Source organism: Fusarium oxysporum, genomic scaffold (assembly GCF_000149955.1).
Source record: "Fusarium oxysporum f. sp. lycopersici 4287 supercont2.49 genomic scaffold, whole genome shotgun sequence".
Lineage (NCBI taxonomy): Eukaryota > Fungi > Ascomycota > Sordariomycetes > Hypocreales > Nectriaceae > Fusarium > Fusarium oxysporum.
In genome coordinates this window covers 70,792-94,506 of record NW_017264851.1, presented here as the reverse complement: position 1 = coordinate 94,506, position 23,715 = coordinate 70,792, and the positions used below count along the sequence as shown (strand labels likewise).

At 50.1% G+C, this 23,715-nt stretch overlaps 5 protein-coding genes across 5 annotated transcripts; 2 read left to right on the top strand and 3 right to left on the bottom strand.

Annotated features, from left to right (window-relative positions):
- The first annotated feature begins 30 nt into the window (after positions 1 to 30).
- FOXG_17428 (glycosyl hydrolase family 10) lies at positions 31 to 1,319 on the top strand. Its single transcript, XM_018397432.1, has one exon. It carries the CDS (start codon positions 283 to 285, stop codon positions 1,288 to 1,290), a length of 1,008 nt encoding a protein of 335 aa, XP_018258416.1. The 5' UTR covers positions 31 to 282; the 3' UTR covers positions 1,291 to 1,319.
- A 9,377-nt stretch (positions 1,320 to 10,696) lies between these two features.
- On the bottom strand, positions 10,697 to 13,268 carry FOXG_17426 (uncharacterized protein). Its single transcript, XM_018397431.1, has 6 exons — positions 12,780 to 13,268; positions 12,415 to 12,725; positions 12,132 to 12,361; positions 12,023 to 12,084; positions 11,853 to 11,974; positions 10,697 to 11,799 (listed from the first exon to the last, which is right to left on the bottom strand). The coding sequence occupies exons 1-6, from the start codon at positions 13,215 to 13,217 to the stop codon at positions 10,818 to 10,820; spliced, it is 2,145 nt and encodes a 714-aa protein (XP_018258415.1). The 5' UTR covers positions 13,218 to 13,268; the 3' UTR covers positions 10,697 to 10,817.
- A 173-nt stretch (positions 13,269 to 13,441) lies between these two features.
- Positions 13,442 to 15,896, bottom strand: FOXG_17425 (uncharacterized protein). The gene has a single exon (XM_018397430.1). It carries the CDS (start codon positions 15,622 to 15,624, stop codon positions 13,705 to 13,707), a length of 1,920 nt encoding a protein of 639 aa, XP_018258414.1. The 5' UTR covers positions 15,625 to 15,896; the 3' UTR covers positions 13,442 to 13,704.
- An 882-nt stretch (positions 15,897 to 16,778) lies between these two features.
- Positions 16,779 to 21,207, bottom strand: FOXG_17424 (uncharacterized protein). Its single transcript, XM_018397429.1, has 2 exons — positions 17,570 to 21,207; positions 16,779 to 17,517 (listed from the first exon to the last, which is right to left on the bottom strand). Exons 1-2 carry the CDS (start codon positions 21,102 to 21,104, stop codon positions 16,862 to 16,864), a joined length of 4,191 nt encoding a protein of 1,396 aa, XP_018258413.1. The 5' UTR covers positions 21,105 to 21,207; the 3' UTR covers positions 16,779 to 16,861.
- A 930-nt stretch (positions 21,208 to 22,137) lies between these two features.
- Positions 22,138 to 23,642, top strand: FOXG_17423 (uncharacterized protein). The gene is made up of 2 exons (XM_018397428.1): positions 22,138 to 22,194; positions 22,252 to 23,642. Exon 2 carries the CDS (start codon positions 22,267 to 22,269, stop codon positions 23,563 to 23,565), a length of 1,299 nt encoding a protein of 432 aa, XP_018258412.1. The 5' UTR covers positions 22,138 to 22,194; positions 22,252 to 22,266; the 3' UTR covers positions 23,566 to 23,642.
- The last annotated feature ends 73 nt before the right edge of the window (positions 23,643 to 23,715 follow it).

Genomic DNA, 23,715 nt, shown 5'->3' with positions numbered 1-23,715 from the left:
CTAACTTCGCCATCTACGGGTTACGGCTCACCGAGAGTTGTCTTTCCGCCGCCGCTATGCTTGCCAAAATGACCAATTTCGATCTCGTTCTTCAACTCCCGTGTCGTAGACTGCCTCGTTCTCCAAAATTGACGCGTCATCTTTCAGGAGGGCAAGATTGAAACCGAGGCAAAAACACAACTACCTCTAACTTATAAATACCTAAAGATGTATGGACGTGATAAAGTTGAAGCCGCATAACAGCACGCATAATCCGAAGACCTTCACGCACTCAAAAGAAACATGAGACTCACGACCATCATCGCAACGTTCGTCGCCTTTGCTGAAGCAACCAGCATTCCCAGCACTGGCACTACCTCGCTGAGAGAAGAGGCGACAAAGAAAAGCCTTCTCTTGGGGTCTGGGGCTATCAATCCATCCTATCTCAACGACTCTCAGTTTCGTGCCGTCCTTTCCAAGCAGTTCAACAGTCTCTCTCCTGAGAATGAACTGAAGTGGACCTTTGTCCATCCTGCCAAATGCCAATATGATTGGCACAAGCTCGACCGTCTTGTCAAATTCGCCGATGCCAATAATATGAAAGTCAAGGGCCATGGTCTTCTTTCGCCATGCTGTAACCCAGATTACCTCCTCAACATAACTTCCCCTGAAGCCCTCCGTGCTGAAATCACCAATCACTTTGAGGCCATTATGCATCGGTACCGCGGTAAGATGGATCGATGGGACGTTGTCTCCGAGGCCCTCAAGACCAACGGCAGCGGTTTGGCACCGAACCACTTTTACGACACCCTGGGTCCCGGTTGGGTTGAGGACGCTTTTCGCATAGCCCGAGCAGCAGACCCAGACGCCAAGCTGTTTCTCAATGAGAATCTCGTCGAGGTGCAACCAAAGAAGCGTCAAGAACTTTACGACATGGTTTCTGCACTCGTACACAGAGGCGTCCCTATCGATGGGATCGCTCTGCAGATGCATATCACCCTCGAGCCCGTGGTACCTGGTGTCATTCGAGAAATGGTTGAATCTTACAGAGCAATTGGGCTCCAGGTCACCATTGCTGAAATGGATGTTCATACGTATAACGCAACCCAACAAGCCGAGATATATGGCGACACCGTCAAGGAAGCTCTAGACGCAGGCATCACTGATATAAGTTTCTGGGGCTTCACGGACAAGCACTTGTACACGTGGCTCCCGGGAGCCAAGCCATTGATGTTCAACGAGACCTATTACCCCAAGAGTGCTTTCTACTCGACCCATAGTGTCCTCACTGACTTTAATGAGAGGTTATGAGTAAATCGGCGATGGGGGTTCAGGTTGCCAAGGATTCAAGAGTCTCACTCATGCGAGATGAGACTGATGCAAGAAGATTGCAAATAGCTTTCGATAGGTCTGTTGGTTAGGTCAAGCTTAGTAGTTGGGGAGGATAAAGGATGGCTCACCAGTTATAAACATATAACAACACTGTAAGACACCTTGATGGCAGTTAAAGTAGTAAAATACTACGCCACCCCATGCACATTGGAGCGGCGATGGGGCGCATGGGGTAGCCTCAGCCGAAGGCCGTGTGTCCGCGGGCCGGGAAGCTATTACTACTACTACGTACTGATCCAGTGCCATGGCCATTCTTGGTATTATATATCATGTAAGGACTCCGTGTAAGAACCTGTCGTTTCCTAAGCTCCTGATCCCTCATCTTCATCTTCATGCCATCCGGGGGAGACCCGTAGACCAGGTGATTACGATCAAATGGCGCATCTAACATCAAACCCTCAAGCGTTTTTACACGAGAGACAGCCACGTAGCTTAAACCGGTCTGAAAGTCCCGGCAGGAGAGATCCGTCACGATCATATCTTCTGTGATGCTTTGTGACTTGTGCACGGTAATAGCGTAGCATACGATCAGGGGAAACTGCGTGCGAGCGCAGAGAGTGGCTCCGATGAGAAAGTCTCTCTCAACTGGGAGAATTGGGACAATCTTTTTGCCATCGGGGGTGGTCAGGAACACCGGTCCGTTGTACTTGTCAAACTCCATCATGATAACACAAGGAGGATCTTGGATGGGGTCAGCCCCGGGTGCCCAGCCGATGTCGTAAACCGTACCGCGAGCGCCGTTGCAGAGGCCAACGGGCTGCCAAAGGTTAGACGTCAGCATCAGACGAGCGCCAATGCATATAGGGATCTGCTTCGCAAGGTTGCCCGCCTTGTCATCAGGGGCAGCAGCCGCACCAGGGCCGACGTTCTTAGCTTTGACCTGGACGACTGGCCGGCCGAGGCGGTCGAGGTGATAGTGGTTATACTCGTTCACCCTATCTTTGGTAGCGTATACTCGCAGGGCGCTGGAAAACCTCGCGACCTCTCGATCGTCTAGTTTTGCCTGCACGCGGGTGGACAGGAGCTTCCAAGACTCCATAGATAGTTGGAGCAGCCGCAGTTCCCCGAGAGCTGTGCGAAACGCCTCCTGGTCGTCGCCGCGCTGCCTCTGAACAACCTTCAAGAATACTGATTTATCGAAGCGCCTATATGCGTTCCTGCCCTTGATCTCTACTCCCTGCACCTCTTTGTCGTAACAAAGCGGCTTCTGTAGCACAGGGGGAAGCTGGAAGAAGTCACCAACCAAGAGGATGTTCAGGCCGCCAAAGAACTCCTCATTCCTGTTCGGGAACGCCTCGCGGAGACGGTCATCGATCCACGATAGCTGACGCAGTCTTAGCATGCTCTTCTCATCGATGATGAGGTACTTGATATCCTTCAGCTTCTTCTGGAGCTGGGTCTTATCAACGGGAGATAGAGGCTTGAAGTCCTTATTGATTGGGAGGTGTAACAGGGAGTGCAAGGTAGTGCCCGATATCTGGTTTCCTGCGACGCCCGTTGGCGCAGCACGCCAAACAGGTGTCCCCCTCCCCCCTGTCGCGGATTGGAGGTGCGCGGAGAGCAGGTTAATGAGGTATGACTTGCCAGTGCCGCCTCCGCCATCCACATGGAGTAGCAACTGAGAGGGATCCTGGGTCAGGAAGTGGCCCATCACCGTATCGTATACTATGCGCTGCTCTGGATTTAGGGAATCGCGAGCCTCCAAGGGCTGATCATCCACATCAAGGTCAAGGGTGTTTTCCGCTTTGCGTTGCTTCCAGTAGTCGCTGTTGAGAATGCCATCATCGGCATACCGCCCAACACGAGGGGTCCAATCGTAATTGATGTCAATGTCTCGGCGGCCGAGGATGTCGATGTCCTCTTCCTCCAGTGGGCGGTCAGGTAGCATGCGGGCGAGTTCATGCCAGTCCTCCTCCGCGATGGGCTCCTCATGGATCTCAAGCTCAAATTCATCCTCCTCTGCCGTCAATTCATCTGTATCTGGTTCCCCATAATGATCGTCCGCATGGGTATCATGGTGCTGTCTGCAGTGCATGTACGCAGCCGTGAAGGAATCGAACCGCTGCCCGCCCACAACGAGCAACTCTTCTGGAGAGCGATGTGGATGAACCATCATCAATTTAACACGGCAGAAGTCGTTAAACTGGGAAGAGGCCTCCATAGACTTGTATCGAGGGAAGTAAGACAGGACTCTCTTCTTCGCGTGAGCAGCGAGTCTCCTCCACGTGTTGAGATTGTACGATTGCAGGTATTCGAGATAGGTTATATCCTCATGCTGGTCCTTTCTCTCTAGATATTTCCTGTAGCTGCCGATGGCCTCGTTGACATCTCCGTCCACACGATACGAACGTGCCTGTCGCTCCAACGGACGGCAGTCCACGGTGACAACCATACGGGTGCCTTCTTGCAGCGGAATGTTAAGCAGCAGATGGGAAATCTCCTGCGCCGAGTAATCTCTCTCGGCAATCAGCTTGTTCATCAGGCGAGAGGAGAAGGACAACAGGGGCTGAACGTGCGATGTGTGAGGCAAGACCTGGTCTGCAAGCCTGGCGAAAGACTCGGTCTTCTTCTCAGATTTACTGCAATACTTCGCAGCGTACGTAATAACCGCCTGTAAGCTGGTGCAAGGAGATATGTCGATATTGGCTAGCCAGCCTAGGATAATCGCAGGATTGAAGTTATTCATGAGGCTGTCATTCCGGGCCGCCTCAAAGACATAGTACGACCTGCCTTCCTTCCTGATCACTGCGGCCAGCTCCCGCAAGGCACGAGGGAAGTCAAAACGACACTCCCTCTCTGGATTGGCAACGTTTGCCGCCTCGATATCCGCAGCGGCACCTTCCATGTCCCTCGCCAGATCACCGGTTCTCTTCCTCACGCGCAAGCAGTACGTGGTATTGCACTTGTGGCGCTGGCAGCGGTTGACGATTTGTGAGAGCCGCAGGAATGTCATCTCTATGCTCAGGGGATCCACGCTCAGGGGATTACCCTCACCCTGAGGCATAGTCCTACTCGGCTCAGGGTTAATGGCAGTGACGTGGAATCCCCATGTGCGTGCAAATACATCACGAGCCGCTTCGTCCTCCATGTCGGCCCCTGGACAATTATCCATCCAGTACAGGCCGTGGTTGTGTGGGCTACCACGGCCTTGCCATTCGTACCGATCCCAGTAATCTGTGATGCTGAACTTCTTACTTAGCACGATATCCCGAAAGAGGGTGTATCGGCGGTAGAAGTGGAAAGCAGCAATGTGAGGGTTCTGCCGCAATAGGCGGCGCGATAGAGCCATCCTCTCCGGCTCGGTGGCGGCTAGCCAGTCGTCATACTGGGGCATGTGCTGGTAGAGACTCCGCCAGTGTAAATCTGCCGGGCTAAACGTGATGAATGCACCAGGACAACCAAGGTTATAGGCATAGGCCTCGAGGTCCTGCCTCTTTTTGTTCCAGAATGGACGCGTACCGCGAATAGACACCGCATGCCTTGTGATCGAGTTGATCAGCGCCTGCGCCTCGGGGTCCTCGCTGTGTTCCAGCGCCTGAATAAGTTGCTCTCGCGTCAGCGGCTGCTGTCTCCCATCATGTTGCTTCACGAAGAATCTGGACCGCGAACGTGCTTGTGACCGCATTAGCGTGTTGAAGGCGACGAAGCGGAAGGTCGGGTGGCGTGCAAAACGCCCGTCGTGCCAGCGCATCGCGTGCTCGACGTAATCCTTGTAATCAATGGAGCGCAATCGAGGTTCAACAAAGTCGGCTCTACCGTCAGGAAAGAGGCAGGGAAACGCCAAGGAGAGTAGGGCATGAGAGCGATTGAACTCATTAATGGGTGTGTGTCGTATATTCGGGAGCTGCAGCTCGTGTTGCGCCTGCGCCTGGAAGCTTGTGGAAAGCTCTGAATCAGCTTCCGACTCTCCGGCGAGAATAGACCGCAGAGCATCGAGCTCCGTGTCCTTTGCCAACATGTCTGGCACTGCAGCCTCGTCCTCCAGGTCAGGCTCTGCCTCCTGATCTTCCTCGGGTCCAACATCCGCAGCCTCCACCTGACTCTGGGGGATGGCATCCAGGACATTGCCATCTTGGGGCAATTGATTTAGCCTCTCTTCGTCGATGACGACGCATCGATACCCAGGATGATGGCGCCGGAGGTAGTCTAGCCATATGACAACCGGCTGGCGGCGGACACGGAACTGGCGGGTGAATTGCCGACTAAGAATTGCGTGGGACGACGTATTGGCAGGACGTAGTAATACAATGTTCAACTCCTGCGGCAGAAGCGGGAGCTGGTTGTACACTAAGCCAACCTCACGGAGAAAGTGAACTACGTGCCCCCGATACTTGTACTGCTGCCCTCGCACAAGCATAATGTTCACGTGGACGTGAACACGAGCAATCAAAGACTCTTCGGTAGGCGTTAAGCTTGGGGCAACCGCGGCGCCGGAGTACCAGGGTCAAAGTTCTGAGCCGCATTGACCGCAGACGGCAAGAAGGGGTAGCGGTTCTCATCTTTTCGATAACAACGCGCACAAATGCCATCGCAATCGATCTTCATCTGGAACCAACACTCCCGGCATCGACCGCAAAACTGCATTTGGTCATTGTCCAGCTTTGTCCAGAACTCGCGGAGGATTGCCTTATCGCGACCAGTCAAGGTGCAAGCCTCAAGGTCGCCATTCCACACCGGATCTTGCGCATGAAAGACCCGCCGGATTCTTTCAGGTGAGAATTATCACTGGACTCCGAATACGCCGTGGCGGCATCGACGATCGAGTTTGCCTTCGAGATTTTCTTGGCCGCCCTCCTGTACCAGGGGCAGGACCACGGCGACCACGCCTTAGCTGTGCGGAAGGCTGCCGCAAGCGATGGCGAAGAGGGCTTCCATCCACGCAATCATTATCGTCGTTCTCGTCTTCGTCCCCTAGATCGGAATCAGACTCTACCCCTAATTGTTTGAGGTACCTCCGTGGTCGATCAGGTGAAAGCAGCAAGTTGAAATAGTCATCGGCGTCAATATCAGATTCAGAGAACTGTCCCCTGTCATCCCCTTCCTTGATTATCCCATCCCCATCTAGAAACCCACTCGGTCGTAGTTGATCTTGACTCCCATCTACGTTCCGTGGTTAGCCTGAACAAACTACTGGGGCCACAGAACAAGGATACCTTCTCCAGGACCCTCAAAATCTTCCAAGAAGCCAAGTTGAGATATTGTGGGAGTCAGTGACACAGTCTCCCCTGCACGGCGTCGTGAACGATGGTCGCGCTGGATAACAGCCAGCTTGGCCCTCGCCCCAGCCTTCAAGGAATCATCTTGCGAGTCCTTCCCCCCCTTGTGGAACCTGGTGGCCAAGTAAGGGTAATCCACACCAGGTGTGCTGCTTCGAAGAGTAGATGGATCAGAATGTGAGACGAGTGGATGGGTCGTTGGCTGCACAGGCGGTGACGGAGCTAGAGCCCGGAAGAGCCGCGAGCTTTGTTGGGTTGGTGGAATTGGCGTCCCTAGCACTACGTGCGGCTGGCTAATTGACTCTCCGAATAAACTCCTAGCTGTATGAAGTTGCCGTAGCTTCTCTGGCGATGTAGGCTGGGTTCCGGATCTCTCGTTGGGAGGCGATAGGCCAGCATCTCCTTCGGTTCTCTTCGTGGCAGGTCTGCCAGGTGAGGATGGACGAAGTGCAATGTTCCGCAGCGTCTGGAGCACGACTTTGGATCTAGAATGCTTCATTTGATGAGGGTTAAGAGACTTATAGACGAGGAAGGCAGAACTTACATGAGAAACGCGCTGGTTACGGCAGTCTATGCATTGCTTAGTTTGCCCAGCAGACTGCCTCTTTGCTCTGAAGGCACTCTCCGGTCTCTCCTCCCCACAACGAGCACAAACAACGAAGAGTAAATCAGTAGAGAGCTCTTCGGGGTTGAGACCGATATCCATTACTCAATCAACGAGGCCATATCGAGACCTGTCGAATTGGGGAGATGAATTGAACGCGTGGTACTGGCACAGTACTGAGTAAACAAACAATTCCAAATGGACGCAAGCTGCCGGCACTCCGCGTGAGCCTTTCAGGGGCCAGCACCGATTGGCCCCACTCTTTTGGTGCCATCAGCCAGTTGCGCGTTCTTTCGCGGCTGGCCATACAAAATCTGGACCAATCAGATTCCGAGAAACTTATTTATCCCTGTCTGCACCAAACCCTCATTACTCGGGAAAACTTATGAATTAATGTAGAGTCAGCCTTCGGCTGAATTATTAACAATTTCTTGGCAACAACGTGGGTGGCTGAATTTAACCTATAATGGAACTTCTTATTCGAGCCTACTGGCAATAACCCCAAGCCCTTTCAGTACCTCTATAATAGCTAACAGACAGCTTATGCCGAAGAAACACTTATGTGGCAAAGGCATTCTGTTAAGTTGAGATAAGTGGTCTTAGCCAGAGTGAAACGAGGGTAGTAATAAACTCTGGCGGATGTAAATGCTCTACATTCCTGAGTGTAAATGGAATGGAGGAAAGTCATTTATATCATCGTTAACCACATAAGTTGCTTCCAGGGTTTGATCCATATTTGGCTCACTGGCCGGCTCGTGGATAACCCATTCATCTGCTAACATATGTGGCTCTCTACCGATGTCACGACGCTCAATGCGTCGCCTAACGTCACATGACATGACATGTGATGATGCATGAGTGATATACCACTCCCTTGGCTCCATAGCTTCTGAATCGATGGGAAGTGCAGGGAAGCGCTTTGGAGTTGGTGATGGCTTGCATCGTTGAAGAACACCCACCCTCGCTGCCTGTAGATAGCCGCTTGTAGGGCAATGTATTGGTTTTTCAGCGAATTTCCTTGACCATTCTCCCAACTGGGAACTTTTCACCGTAGCGCTTGATACAAATTCGAAGATTGGCTCATATGTTGGGGCATTGGGTCCTTCAAGCCACCGAAGTTCGTGAGATGACGATGGTAATCTGATTTTGAGAACCTTGTAACGATGGGTTGGCATTTTCTGACCAGCCAATTAATCATAGCCAGTGGCTGGCCCTCGTTTTCTTTCGATAGTATAAGAAATCTGGTAATAGGATCGAATCCTAAGTTTGCAAACTCGTCAATATCCAAATCACCAGTGGTTTCTAATCTCTGAAACCAATATCTTATTAAGACAATAAGCTTTTTAAGCTCAGGATCAGTGCTTCCCAGGAGACCCCCATGATAATGGTCTCTATTGAAGAAACTGTCATCAGGGAACAGTAGCTGATTATCTGCATTTTCTTCTGAATCGTTGGAAAGTATACTGGGAGGGTCGGGTAACCAGGAGCCAAGGGACTGAGCGCAAACCGCTCCATAAAGACCTCACAGATAGTCGTAGACCGCTCGCAGACCCTCGAGCTCCCAGTCGTGTGGCTCTTCGTAGACAGATGAAACCAACTTGTCAAAGTCGCGCACGTTGTAAAATCCTCGATGTTGTCGGTGGAATTTGCAAGTAGCTTCATGTCTCAAAAAGCTCAACAAGCGCCCTACTTCATAGTGGCTGAGCTTGTCGAGTTTGAGAAGTTCAATGCTGATGGGCCTCCCGTAAAAAGGGAGCTGACCCTGTGTTGTGGACAGATCTGGTAGGCCCAAGTAAGCACGTCAAGGGAATTCTGAGGTTGCTTTTGTGATATAATCTTCGATGAAAGTCGAAAAGTGAGAGTAGAGTTTATCGAGCGAGTTTATAGTAACATAGTCGTGATTTTTAAAATTGTCTGCGAATTGTCCCTCTCTCCAATTGTTAATCAGAGCCAATCGGACGGAGTCTTCTGTCCATGGAACAATTCTGGATGGGAAGGAGACGATGGCCAATGCATCCTGCATCATGTATTTGTTGAAGAGCGCCTTGTAGAAACGACAACGGATGTCGCATTACGCCGGGATCATAGGTGGAGATGTCTTCATGAGAGGAAGCATGTTTGTTCCCATTTCAATCTGTGATAGCAGCTCTACACGATGATCAAATGGAAGTCGAGTAAGGAAGTCCATAATGGCGGTGGCTCAGGGTGCGACTCATGATATGGAATCAGAGTGAGCTTCGTTTCGCGATCTGCAATGCAAGACAGACTTTGATAGATGGCTGGGGTAATGAATGTAAAGGTAAACAAGACGCATAGAATGAAAGGAATGAAAAGGTGAGTTGAATGCACCTTAGGTAAATTATTTTGAATTTTAATGAGATAGATGCGCCTCCCTGAAAAGTGTTACCTGGCTTTCACATAGAAACCCTATAGTGCAGAGCAAAGTTATGTACCAGATGAGAAGGCTGTTCAATGCGCCCGGGGACAAATCGGGGCATTTCAAATTGTTTTTAGAGTAAAAGACAAGATTGGTTTCTCTAATACGTGTCCTCGCAATACCTTCTCGCATCAGCATTTATCCTGCAGCAATTGGTCAAACATTGTGGTATAATGTCCAGTAACGTCTCAACTGCAAACAACATATCTAGCTCATACAGCAAGGACAGTATAAAAAGTTCTTTGAGCTTGACAAAATCTTAATACTGACAGAGGCAAAAGTATAACTCTCTCTGGACCTATCGCCCAGAGCTTAGTCACCACAAGATCAGAAACCTTGCAGCAGCTATGTACAATGGGCTTGTCATGCAAAGTTCAATCTGCAAAAACCTGTTCAAAGCGTTTACCCCACAAAAGCACCATAGCAGCTTGGAACTTGGCTGCCTCATCTTATCTAATCTTTATCAATCAATCTGCCATCAACAGTGACATCAACGGCTTTCTAAAGTGTTGATCACCTCCGACTGCCGGTCCATCTCCGAGCGTGAAAAGCTTGTTGCGGGCATCTGATAAGATAGAATTTTACCCTGGTAGTGCTGACAGCTGATCACGCTGTTGATCTTTTCTCGTTCTAGCACAGCCCCGAGACAAGCTCAACAGTAAAACAACTCACTGTATGCAAGGCCAAGAAACACTGTGAAAATTAAGCATAATTACATAAAAGCGCCACTTTGCTAACCCCCACCTCCCAAGTCGGCTCATGCATTTCGGTGATTTTGTCCGTATCCGCTGTTAATGTAACACGCCCCTATGACAGCGTCAGAGAGAGTCACTGGGGCCCATAGCGGTTGCTACTGTAGCGGATGAAATCCTTTTGTCCGAAGTGTCCCGACGTACTGGGGTTGATCAATTTGAAGCTGCGAGTTCGGCATATAAGTCCCAATGGTTTGAGCCTCATCAGTAGTCAATAGGGTTCTCGGTAGTCTACCAAGAGTGTGGTACGGCCACGTGTGATGTTGGAACGCAGAAACTTTTGTTCCTGATTATCTCATCCGAGCGTTTGCGACAACGTTACATAGCGGAGCGCAACGGTGACAGGGTCATTCCTTTGCCGATGCACTTAGTCATACTCGCGTGATTATTCAGTTTACCAAGTCATGTTCTTCTAGAGCTTCTAGATATTACAGTTATCACCACTGAAAGCTTTCCTCAAAATACTCAATGCGCGGTAAAGCCGGCACTGTCTTTGCCGCAACCACGCATCTACTCTCATCAGCCATCTTGGCGGGACCGCTTGTGACTACTGCGATACTCTCTTTGTCTCCATCCTCCAACGCTCTGTCAATAATCTGTTCGACGTTCAGTCGTTTGGACCTCCACTTCGTGAGTCTGTAGATGGTATCATCACATGCTGTTCTGTCATCAACATCGCTGCCAGTCATGTAGATATTAATCTCCACCCGGCCATTACCGAGCATATCACTCAATTCATGATTCAGAACATCAACGGCGAAAGTTGACTGTCGCACTGCCCAGTGGACCTCGATCCTTGACGGCTTGTTCGAGGATGTCGTGAGTTTCTCAAGATATGACAGTGGGACCGCTATTCCGCTTCCACCGACAATGAAGAGAACTTTTGCAAAGCGATCAAGTGGCAGAGTCTTCCCATACGGACCGTCAAGAGCTATGCGTACTACAGCTGGCTTTGGGCGCTCTTCTTCGGCATACTCCTTTAGTCGTGAAGTGAAGCTATCATATGGTCGGATCAAGAAGGTCATTTCTTGGTGGGACTTTTCGAATGTAGGTCTCAGTTCACGAGAGGAGGGTTCATAGTTCAGCAGGGGCGCGTCCTCGTCCAAGGTATCTGTAGCGCATCGACTAGGTCGAGATATTGTTGCTACCGTGAAAGGATGACTCTCCCAAAAGTTCCACTTATCAAGTACCATGAGATAGTAAAATGTCCCTGGTTCAATGTTGTAAAGACTTGAAGAAGTTGGAACAGAAACGCGGATCATATGTGCATCTTCGTTGTAGGTAATCAGGGCCTTCGTCTCCCAGAACTTTGGGTTAAAGGCCATGATTCGTAATCCGCGAATGATTCGATCGAGTAGCCAGATCAGTGCTGGAACCCACACAAGAGGGTCGTAGGCACCACTAAATATTGACACATGTCTGCGTATTTCGTTAGTATACTGTCTCGCTTGGGCTCACATTATTTGACGTACCCGAGCATGGTAACGAGGATCCAAAATGATAAGACGATATGTGCAATGAGGAAGAACTCATAATTCTTACGTCTTACCCAAAACACCGATAAGCCCACAAGCAGGCAGATGAATATCGTGGCCTATATAATGGTTATTTATCAGCTGCGTCGTGAACTCAAACTACTCACCAGCTCTCCAGTCCACCAAAAGGTGAACGTCCATATTTGACAGAAGTACCTCCAACCACCACCTACAGAAGTCAGCAAATATAGCTATGAAGCTGAACCAAGATCTCACGTTGTAGAATTATAACAGTATATCCAATTGAATGAATCACGGCCTGTAAAGTCGAAATCCGGCCAACCCATCGATGGAAGTTGTTGTAAGTCTTGAAGTCCCAGCCTGTCAACCAGATGACGATGTTATTCCGCATCCCAAACAGCCATATCAGCGGGAAGTTGGCAAAGGAGAGAATTCCTGTTCTATCAGACACGTGTCGCAGCACTTGCGTCCAAACAGAAGGGTAGCTGGGAACTCGGATGTCAGCATGTCTTGCAAATTTAACAGCTCCGAAACTCACTAGCCATAGCCTTCAAATATCTCGTATCCATGTATACTGCATGCTATGTTGACGAGCACGAAAAGAATGAGAGTCAGTGTCTGCATCCGCGGAGGCAAGGTACCCCAGCCCCCATAGTCCTGTACGCAGCGTCGGCCAAGGGTTGCAGGTAGAAGTATATTGCGGCTGACCCACGATCTTTTTCGACCTTGAATGGAGAAGAATTGGCCTAAAGCCCGATTCATGATGCCCACTCCGATGACCAAGCCCCAGAATATCCCCATAGCCCAGCCGTAGTAGTTATGGTAGTCCCATATGTAATCATGCGCCTCCTATTGGAACCCGTTTAATTAAAAACAACATCCGATTTGGATTGGTATACTCACTAGCGTTCTGACCCAAAGATCATAGTAGGGCTGTGATGGAAGCATTAAAACTCCATAAACGTGAGAACGATCAGGACTTGTGGCGTTGAATCTTTTGATGGCTTGGATGTCATGATCTGTGAGGTTATTAATGATATTATGTGGCGGAAGATAAGAACCACTGATATCGTGACATGTCAGGTTCATTGAGGCAGACTCTGCCTGCCAAATATCCTCTGCGCAATGTATTTCCCAGCAAAGATGAAGCGACTTCTGGTAAATGAGGCTTGTGCATTCCTGTACTGTGAAGAAGACGCCTGGAGGGGCATCGGCAAATCGGAGAGTTCGAAATGTTTGTCGGCAAGCTTTCCCGCAATGATCTGAGGTAGCCAGAACCTCACCAAGGCCGAGGAAGCTGGCAGCAAGAATGAATGCCGCGTTGTTCCTCCAATACCGCATATTGGGCCCTGATGTGAAGTTTGGAGGTTTTAGAGATCATGATAGTCACGGTGACCAAATCGTTATCAGATGATCAGATAATCACCTCAGTGGGTCGGCATCACGGGTTTATCAGTTATTCCGACAGTCTTGGGCTTAGTGTACGAAAAACAGCTGATCAACTCTTGGCAGTAAAGCTCGGCGCGTGTTGACTTCATGAACGCGATGCATACTACAATTCTGGCGCCACAGAAATTACAGTTTTTATAAAATTTAGTCACATTAAATTGAGGATACACACGAATGGTTGAACTTGACTATAAACCCACTGAGTGTGGGCTGTAGTGATAGTATTAAGGCAGTTGTAGCTATAATTCTGGGTAATATTCTGGTAAGTGAGCGTCAGATACTAGCGACCGAGAACGCCCCGTTGGCAGCCTCATCCCATGACCCAGAGAGTTCCCTTCTGGTCTCGCATAAAGACCTCACATTTAAAGATTGGCAGTATTTACTTTCGGTACAGAGCAGCCAGCTTCTGCATAAATGTTGCAGGCTCTTGCTGAGTCGTGTTTGCGTCTCTCGGTCCATTCTGGTCTGGAACATCGACAACCTCACCATCAAGACCCTTGTTGTTGACAGCGTTCTGCTGCTTGCCAAGGTAGAAGTTGGGCATGAAGAGAGAAGCGATGAGAGGAATGCAGGACAAGCAGATGGAAGCGATGGTGATGTGTCCGTTGACGATGGCGTAGGCGCGGATAGAGCCCTGACGGATGGGGTCAAAGAAGTCATACGTCTTGAGAGTCTTGATGTTACCGTAGATGGTGGCGATGGTGGTGTCGTCAACATCGGGCATCTCGACATGCATTTGAGCCACCATCTCTTCAGTCCAGATGCTTGTGGCAATAGCACTACCGATACTGGATCCAAGAGTAGACCATAAAGTAATGATGGAGATGAGAGAAGCAACGTCATCATGGGGAACAGAGGCCTGAACACCAACTCGAGCACCAACGACGTTGAGGGAAGAAAGGCAGAAGATGAGCTGAGCAGCGACGAGGCGAGCAGTGTCCTGGGTCATCATTCCGTTGGGGCTGATGAGAAGACCATAGCCAAGAATCCTGGCAGCAGCACCAAAGATCATGAGACCCTTGTAGCGATGGGAGACACGATGGATCAATCCAACGACAGGGCCGACCAAGCAGAGACCCATGGTAGTGATACCAAGGAAGATGGTCCATTGGTATGTAGTCCACTCCTTGATGATGAGGATGTACGACGAGAAGTAGGTGTTGCGAACAGAAGAGGCCATCTGGTTGAAGATGTGAATAACGACACCAGCAACAAACGCACGGTTCTTGACAATGCGCTTGGTCATCATGGGCTTGGGGGCGAGATACATCTCATACAGACCAAACAAGATGAGAACAACAAAGCCAACGACGATCATGGCGATCATGCTTGGGTTGTTCCATCCGCCCTTTGCGCTCTTGGCCAAGGTGATAGGCAGAAGGATCAAAGAGAAAGCAAAGCCAAGCAGAATAAGACCAACAATGTCAATGTCAATTAGACCACGGTACGCGAGCTTGGCCCAATAGGTCAGGTTCTTGGGCGTGGCCTCAGTGCGACCCATTCGAACGTCCTTGGAATCGGCCATGGTGACCATTCCGGCCTTTTCACCACGTCGCTGCATGGTATAGAGGGTCAGAATGGCAGGGACGAGAAGGGCGGGAACGAGGATGGCGAACATGCCGAGACCCCATCGCCAATCTTCATAGAAGCCATCAGCGATGAAGCCGTTAACAGGCACAGTGACGATGAAGGGTAGAGAAAGGCAAGCACTGAAGAAGCCTCGCCATTCGAGAGGAGTCAAGTCAGCGACAATGATGTCGCTGAGAAGATCAAGACCAGACTTGCCGACTGAGGTGAAGCAGATACCAACAGTGTAGGCAGTGAAGCCCGAGGCGCTAGCAGCGACAGCAAAGCCGACAGCATAGAAAGCAAGCACCACGACGTAAGTGGTAGGTCTAGAAGTAATATCAGCAAGCTTTCCAATGAAAGGCTTGCTAATAGCACGAATGATCTGACCAGCCGTATTGACAGTACCGAGCTGACTATGAACACCAAAAGTCGAAGCCGCAAGCGTTCCAAAGATTGTAGTCGTGATACCCATGTCAAGAGCGTAGGCGAACATGGTAAGACCAATGGAGATACCAAGAAGCCAGAGCAGGATCTTGCCCTTCTTGCCAGACTGGTAGAGGACCTTGTTGAAGGCCTCGACCCTTCCTACACCGATTTCCTTGTGGGCATCATCGTCGGAGACGGGCGAGTTGGACGCGTCGTAGTCTTTTTTCTCGTTGAGTTCGAACATTTGCGATGTGTTTTGGGCGGGGGACTCAGTGCTGCCCTCGGGGTGCTTAGGCGCTGACATTTTGGGAGGGACGAAAATGAGCTGTAGATCGCTCCAAGACGGTAGATCAACGTAGCATTAAAAGAAGGGAAAAGGAAGCGAGTAAAACGGGAGAAGAAGAAAGGGAAAAGTCTTCAATCTGCAGCGGTAGTGCCGTCTGGTCTGACTTTTTTACGACAGCTTCCAAAAGCTGTTTGGTCGCCCCCATTTCGCAGAGAGGAAAACACAGAACCAACAGACAGTGTGCAAGGTACTAATGACAGGACCCCTCGCTCGCCGGTCCGCGGCTCGCGTACAACGGACGACAGTAGTGCTGATACTCCGGCGTGAGTGGGGTTTAGCCAAGGCGTGGGAGGACCAGAAATCGGTGAGTCTTTTTTTGTTTGTCTGGCTTGTCGAAGAAAAATTATCAGATCTTGTTCATATCCACTTGCGTTGGTTGGTAGCCAAGATTATCAACTGGTCGCCCATCTAATCAGATGGTCGCGTGCAGTAGGGATCGGCCGTAGTGTGGGACGGGATGCAGATCTCTGCCCTGACGAGCCAGGAGCACAGTGTATCACACATTTATACAAACAGTAGAATATCCCTGGTTCCATGCAGTGACTAGCATGTCTGATGCAGTTGTAATCATGGGTCAAGATTCCAAGAAGAGGGAACTCGCCGACCCATCACATGCGCTGGTTGGTTCGCGGGAGAGGCAAAGTTTTCTTGACAAATCAGGGGTTCTATCAATCACAAGCTAAGATCATGAAGTGTTACCAGCGTGGCCAATTGCTTGTCCAACATGAAGATCTCTTGATCCGTACCTTTCCGATGTTACGGGCTCAAACTCAATGAGAAGCTATCCCGTTCATGCTTCGGCTCGTGACGTTTTGCCTAGAAACTATAATGCATTAACTTCACCTAAATTGAGGCCCTATACTTGGATCAATACCGACGACTTGGCAGCGGTGATAATTCAGGGTTGCAAAAATAACTTTTACGTCGTTCATGTAACATTGGTACGCAACATTCCCATGATCATTCGTCTTGGCGAGTGCAGATCGTTCATTTATCAATCTGATGCACGTAAGTTCCTTCTCATCACATCAGACGATCTTATCAATCTATGGTACTCCGTTGTCGCAGTGGCAATCCCAAGTGATTTTAGCTTGCTGGTCGTGTGACCGAAATCGCGAGTGAAGCATCAAATTAAGTAGATTTAGGTAAAATGTCTATGGGCATGAATTGAAGTATTTGCTTGCGAAAACTATGACTAAATGGAAATCTTTGCTGCATCGCACAAAGATCTAAACACACTGCCTGGACTGGCATACAGCTCCGAGATAGTGTCAAACTCAACTACTCTGCCGCTGTCCATCACGACAACCTTGTCACACGTAGCAACAATTGTATCTAATCGATGAGCCACAGTAAGGACAGTTGCGTCTCCAACAACCTCGTTCAACATGGCTTGAAGCTTCGCGTCTGCTCTGCCATCAATAGAGGCCGTTGCCTCGTCCAGAATCACAATCTTGGACTTCCGAACGAGCGCTCTAGCAATAGAAATGAGAGACCTTTGTCCTTGGGAGATGTTGGAACCGTTTTCTTTGACCTCTGAGTCTAAGTTCAGACTTGATCCCTCACTGCTGGACTCGGACTCATGCTTCTCATTTTCTTCTGCTTCTATATCTTGTTCTTTCGAGGATTGGCCGAGCCCAACGCGGTCAAGGCATTGTTGCAACCACTCGTCGTCGTATTGTTGGAAAGGATCGAGGTTGTAGCGGATGGTACCAGCTAGAAGGACGGCATCCTGGCTGATGACGGAGAGGCTTGATCGAAGAAGGTGAAGACCGACGGTGTGAATGTCGACTCCGTCAATGAGGATTCGGCCACTTGTAGGTTCGGTGATTCGTAGCAATGCAGATATTACTGTTCGAATGTTAGTAGACGGTCGGCTAAAGGGACTTTCCTTGGCACTTACGTGTTGTCTTGCCAGCGCCAGTACGCCCGACAATGCCGACCTTTTCTCCAGCCTTGATATCCAGGTTGACATCCTTGAGTGCAGGCTCAAGTCCAGGACGATGGCTTAGCGTAAAAGACTGAAACTGAACATGACCAGCATGCGGCCATTGGCGGGACTTGAGTTCCTTGTCAACGTTGTCGACCTGGTGCGCTGGCTCCTGCTCAATGTTGTAGGCGTAGTGAAGCATTCTCTCCACTGAGTTCATATTGTTCTCAATCTCAGCACTTTGGCGAATCATGTTACCAAATACAGCCTGAGCCGTGACAATGTAGGACAAGACTACACCACCAGACGAAGGATCAATGGTACCGCGAAGTCCAACAACCAGTAAACCGGCAGCCAGAACAAGAGTCGCGCCACAAAGGTCCAGGCGGAGGTTCAGCCACCGCTGACAAGACACCGATAGCCAATAAGCCGTGTTCTCCGTATCAATCTTGCGCGCGTTATCGTCGACAAAACGAGGGACTGCGCCGAAGGCCTTGAGAGTTGGAAGACCTGAAAGTGACTCGCCAAAATGCTCATAGATGCGACTTCGAAGCAGATTGTTAAGTCGACGAAGTTCTCGCGAAGATGGACGGTAGTACATGCCAGTCCAGGTATAGATGAGCAGCAAGGCGGCTGCGATGGCCAGAAAGGCTGGTACAATGATGCTGACAACGATGATTGTACCCAAGACCTGGACAAAGGTCGAGATAAAGAGACGCAGAGTCTCACCAACCACGTTATCCACTGCATCAACATCTTTGCTGAACCGATGCGTGATACGGCCTTGAGGTGTAGTATCGAAGAAAGCTACAGGCGCAAGAAGAACCTTGGACATGGATGCGTGATGAAGCTTGTTGGAGCACCAGAAGCAGAACAACGCAAATGTCGCGCTCATGCAGAACAAACCAAGAGATTGTCCAGCTCCAAATGCGGCGTATCCTCCCATGTATGCGTCCTCGGATATGGTGGAGTACTGGTTCTTCTGCCACCAGCTGAGCCAGAGTGGTGAGACAACACTGGTTCCTTGGTAGATAGCGATGGATAGAATGAGAAGAGGGACAGTGAGCCAAGCGTTGCCAAATTGTGCATAGCGGATGTAAGTTCGGCCGCTGACTGAACCGACTACTCTTTCTTCAATCTGCATCACCTCTTTGCCGCGAGTCTGGCTTGCCTGTTTGTCCTTGGTATCAGGCTTGGGTGTATTTACCGTCGTACCCTCTGTGCTGGATTCATCAGGCACAGCCTTTTCGGAATCACCACTACCTGCTGTTTCAGAATCTGAGTCCGAGTCCAAGACTAGAGATGAGGATCCTGCGAACTGCAAAAAGGCTCCGTTCTGGCTGGACAACTGCTCAAATGAGCCCTGCTCAGCGACGCGACCCTTTTCCATGTAGACGATGTGATCAGCCTGTCGAGCGAACCGAATCGAGTGTGTAACCAAAACAATGGTGCCTTCATTATGGCGGCGTGCCTGATTGACGACCATGTCGAAAACGCGAGCACCAACGTGAGCGTCCAGAGCCGAGAAACAGTCATCAAGAAGGAGGAGTGGACTTCTGCCGTAGATCGCTCTAGCAAGACTGATACGCTGCTTCTGGCCGCCAGAGAGTGAAACGCCATTCTCGCCAACGACTGTCATGTCACCGTCAGGTAAAGCCTTCATGTCCTGATGGAGACAGCAGCGTGTGAGAACCTCATCATACCACGCGAGGTCGAGAGGTCTACCAAAGACGATGTTCTCTCTCACCGTTTCGCTCAGAAGCCATGCCGTTTGCGGGGCTAGGGCAATCTGAGATGAAGAAGTCGTTAGGCTGAGCTGATAGGAACGCGCTTGGATGAGATGCATGTCACCGAGAAGTGCCTTCAAGACCGAGGTTTTGCCCGATGCAACCGCTCCAACAATGCAGACCAACTGGTTGCGTTTCACCAGCAACGAGTCGAGCCATAGTCTTTGGCTCTGACTAAGCGCTTTGCTCTCTGACTGGTTCTGTAGGGCATCCTTCTCCTCTTCCGCTGCCAGAAGCTGCGCATCGTCGTGATATGCAAAAGTGGCGTCCTCGATTCGAATCACGACATCAGACGCTTCCTCCTCCTCACCAGAGTAGCCAAAGCTGGTTTGAGGACCGGATGAAGGTGAATCTGGGTCTACATCGGAAGCAAGCATGAACAACGCCAGTCGCTCCAGTGCGGCTCTAGCATCTGCAATAGCCGACAGAGCAGTAGGAAGAGCTTGGAGAGGTGTTCTCAACAACATAAACAATGCAAGGCCAGAAAAGACAACGCCTGCGTCCATGCCATTCTCGCTAGTCGCTCCATAACAAACAATGCTGACGACCGAAGCAAGAGTCGGCGCCGTGTAAGAGACCGCAGTGTTGAGAGCTCTAAGAAGCATTCTCTTACGGATATACACAACTTCATCAGACCTCAACTTTCCAATCTTTGAAAGTAAACTCTCCTCGTAAGCGTTTGTTTTGACGAGGCGAATAGCGGCAACTGCTTCAACGACAGCCTTGACTCGGGCATCAGTGAAGGGCATGCTGCCCCGTCGCAGTCGAAGTAAGCGACCCATCATAAAAGACTGAAGAGGGTACAGTAACGCAAGAAGACCAAATCCTGGCAGAGCGCTGTATCCCATTGTCCACACGGTCAAGGCGAAGCATAGTAGCATCTGGAAGATACTTGTCCATGCGACGTGAAAGTAGCCACAGCAAAAGTCAACTCGTGTCACATCAGCGCTGATGAGACTCATGAGCTTTCCAGTACCGAGACCATGTTTGAGCTTGGCCTTTTCGCTGAGCTGTGTCGTGGCTCTTCGGTAAATGACGTGCATCAACGCACCACGGAGCAAGACGCCGGTCGTGTAGGAGCGATAGAAGCCATGAACGTTTGAGGTGACCGAGAAGACAAGAAGAAGAAAAAGTCCAACGACGTAGCCAAAGCCTGAGCGAAGGCCTTGTTGCGATGAGTCTGACAACGTGGCGATGAGGAATCTGATGAGAAGAGGCGATAAAATTTGCGACAAGTCTCCAGCTAACTTGAAGAGTCCGCCAAGCCAGAACCATTTGAAGCACACATCATTGAGAGCCAAGGTCAAGACAGTTGTATCAGTTGTATGTCTTGCCCAGAACGGTCTCCATGAGAACGGATTCGATGAAGTAACAGGCTTTCGTCCTCGATTTGCAGCAAGCCTTGCAGCCCAAGCTTCTTCCAGGCGATTTGCATGATCTTCTGCCAACCTGTCGCTGGGCATGTCATACAGATCATCTGCTTGAAGAGGTCTTGTATAGCCCGTTCGCAAAAGACGTCCTAGCCAGTTGAAGGTCAAAATCGACAGCCAATTTGCCTGAAGCTCTGGCAGAGGAAGCTTGTCTTCGTTTTGATGCTCGACATTGCCTGGCGTAGGGACCTTTGGCGCTGTAAGTCTCTGCTGTATTGGCTTGGCTGATAGGAACGGCACTCTTCTGTACCACTTCCTTGGGGGGAAGCTCTTCCCATCGTTGCTCGTCATGGTGGTTGAGGCCAAACTTGCTCCTCGAATGAGTTTCACTTGGCGAATCGCACATCGATGGCTCTGTCACCAAGGTTCAGGCCGGCCAAGAGCCAGCGTGCGCTTCATGCTTGTAGGTCCGTATTCGGAGGGATCTCCCAAAGCAGGATCCAAAAACTGTGTGGATACCCGTTCAGTAGGGAGTGCAGATCGGCAATAATTCCATTCAGGGTTACATTGCAGGTTATACGCGAAGAGGCGTATGAGTGGATGCAAAAGCGGACGCCTCAAGTGTCTTTGCTTCCATCACCTTCCTCGAGCCGTTGATCTAGGTGGCTGCCTCTTCCAGTCTTAGATCCTGTTTAGCCTGTTCTTTCTCACTGTGAATTGCTTAACCGCTTTCCGATTACGTAACGTGCCGCAGTGGATACGAAGCAAGGAAATTAAATAAGCTTACGGTCGGCTTCCTCGTTCGAGTTTAACCCCGGCATTTCATCCCACTTGAAAGGGGAAAAGAAATGCCGATCTCCACACAGTTTATAGCGACCTATGCACAATGTGTCAAGGGATTGACCTATCAGAGGCGGCATGTGAAGGCGGCTCGTTGCGGTGAAACAAGCATAAAAAGTTTGTGCATATGATGTTGGTGGGTTTTTCGTTCTCGTTTAGGACGGTTTCTTTACCGAGGACCTCCGTCGGTTTCTTGTACCAGCTGTGCTTACAATTATTTCCTGTAAAATGATGGTGAATAACGGAATGAGATTGCTGGAAAAGGGCACAGGGTAGGAATCCTCCGAGGTCAGACTGGGACAAGTTGGCTCATGTGAGACATTGAAGCTTGGTTGAGCTACCCTGGATTGAATCATCTAGGGCACGCATGTCATGTCACATAACGAACTGCCTCATCGGCCGCAGCTGAATGAGATTGTGAATGAAACGTAGAAGTTAGACTAGTAACTCTTTTGAGCATGATCTTCGTATCAAGCTGACCAAACAGAGTGAAGGTAATCTGTATTAAAACTCCTGGTCTGCTTCCATTTCTCTGTCGATAAGACTCCTAGGCATTCGTAAATCCAGCAATCACTCTTCATTGATTATTATCGTTATCTTTGTGAGTCCACTTGGTTATCTTGTCCTCGTCTTGGCTTCCAACTAACAACACTTATAGACGTCGTTGCCCAGCATGACTACTGACCGCATCACTTCCGTTGCCCCCCCACGTAACCCGACGCCACCAAAAGAAGCTTGGGACACTTCTAAAGAGACCTCGTTCAGACTCCCCGACGGCGAAGCCAATATCTGGATTGCCAATACTGGTCATGGCGATGGAAATGACTACCTCGTTGGATCTGGCGACACAACATTGGCGCGATGGTCAATGGATGGTCGAGAGACCAGAATATCGCCAGCCATGGTCAATGACAACAGAGCTCAATTCGGTCCTGTCTTTGAGCTGGAGATCTTGAACTCTGACGTCGCTGATCCTCGTTCGCCTTTTGCATCTCACGGTAGACAGCAAGACCTCGCATTGACCTGGGCGTCTGTCTACGCTCTGTGGCTGCACCCAGATCACAGGGACGATGACTTGATAGCCATCTCGGTCGACAGTCAAAGGATTGGCGAATACATCAAGTGTACTGGCTTAGGTGTACTATCGCCATTTTCACCTACTACAACTCCCCGAGAGACCATTTACTGGCTCTCTCACGATGCATTCTGGCAAGGCGCTGGAGCACCAGACTCACAGCACTGGCTTCAATCACGACCTGAAGTGACATCATTCCCAGGCTTCAATGGCACAATGGGTGTCTTCGCAAACCAATTGGGCTTCACACGCAAGGGAAACGTCTGCACCGTTCATCCCGTTCGACCTCCCAAGCCCAAGCCAGGCACTGTCATCTACTCCCGCTTCATCGTCGAGCTTGGTCAGCAGTTACAAATCCGACACATCGACGCGTCCAATCCCGTTCACTTCGAGACCTACAAGCGATGGCAAAACTCAGACCGAGTCAACAAGGCATGGAAAGAGCGTGGACCAGACGAGCATCATCGAGCATACCTTAACAGGCAATTAGAAGACCCCCACACCATGTCATGTGTGTTTGAGTGGGACGGAGAACTCGCAGGCTACACCGAGATTGGATGGGTCATGGAGGACAACGCAGCATGCTTCTTTGGGTCCAATTGCAACATCACAGTGGGCGAGCACGACCAAAACTCACACATCATAGTGGGAGAAGAGCGTTTCCGCGGCGGCAAACGGTATCAGGCTGTCGCCACGTCGATCAAGCACTGCTGCTTCCTGCGCGATCCTCGCACTAAGCAGGTGATAGCTGAGCCCGAATACGATCTTAACCACGTTCAGATCCAGGACAGATTTTTGCCGCAAGAGAGGAAGAAGCGTTTCCACCTGCCGCACAAGACGGCCATGCTGTTCGCCCTGCAGCGTGAGCGATTTTTCCAGGAGGCGCATTTTGTCTAAAATGGGGGGCACTTTTGTTCCATTAGCATGGTAGATCGACAGACCGGACCCTGAAAAATTGAGACATTCTTTTTTGCAATTGTAATTTCCATGACGTAACTTCGTATAGACCGTGATGACCAAGAATTATCTGATGCAGCTATTGCGATT

What these genes read in the sequence shown, in the direction of transcription:
- FOXG_17428 (XM_018397432.1), top strand. Translation starts at nt 283, where the DNA reads ATGAGACTCACGACCATCATCGCAACGTTCGTCGCCTTTGCTGAAGCA.
- FOXG_17424 (XM_018397429.1), bottom strand. Translation starts at nt 21,104, where the DNA reads ATGACGAGCAACGATGGGAAGAGCTTCCCCCCAAGGAAGTGGTACAGA. An exon ending in TGGCGCTGGCAAGACAACAC is followed by an intron (nt 17,518 to 17,569) that starts GTAAGTGCCAAG and finishes ACATTCGAACAG; the next exon opens with TAATATCTGCATTGCTACGA.
- FOXG_17426 (XM_018397431.1), bottom strand. Translation starts at nt 13,217, where the DNA reads ATGCGGTATTGGAGGAACAACGCGGCATTCATTCTTGCTGCCAGCTTC. An exon ending in TTTGGTGGACTGGAGAGCTG is followed by an intron (nt 11,975 to 12,022) that starts GTGAGTAGTTTG and finishes ACCATTATATAG; the next exon opens with GCCACGATATTCATCTGCCT. An exon ending in ATCCTCGTTACCATGCTCGG is followed by an intron (nt 11,800 to 11,852) that starts GTACGTCAAATA and finishes CGAAATACGCAG; the next exon opens with ACATGTGTCAATATTTAGTG.
- FOXG_17425 (XM_018397430.1), bottom strand. Translation starts at nt 15,624, where the DNA reads ATGTCAGCGCCTAAGCACCCCGAGGGCAGCACTGAGTCCCCCGCCCAA.
- FOXG_17423 (XM_018397428.1), top strand. Translation starts at nt 22,267, where the DNA reads ATGACTACTGACCGCATCACTTCCGTTGCCCCCCCACGTAACCCGACG.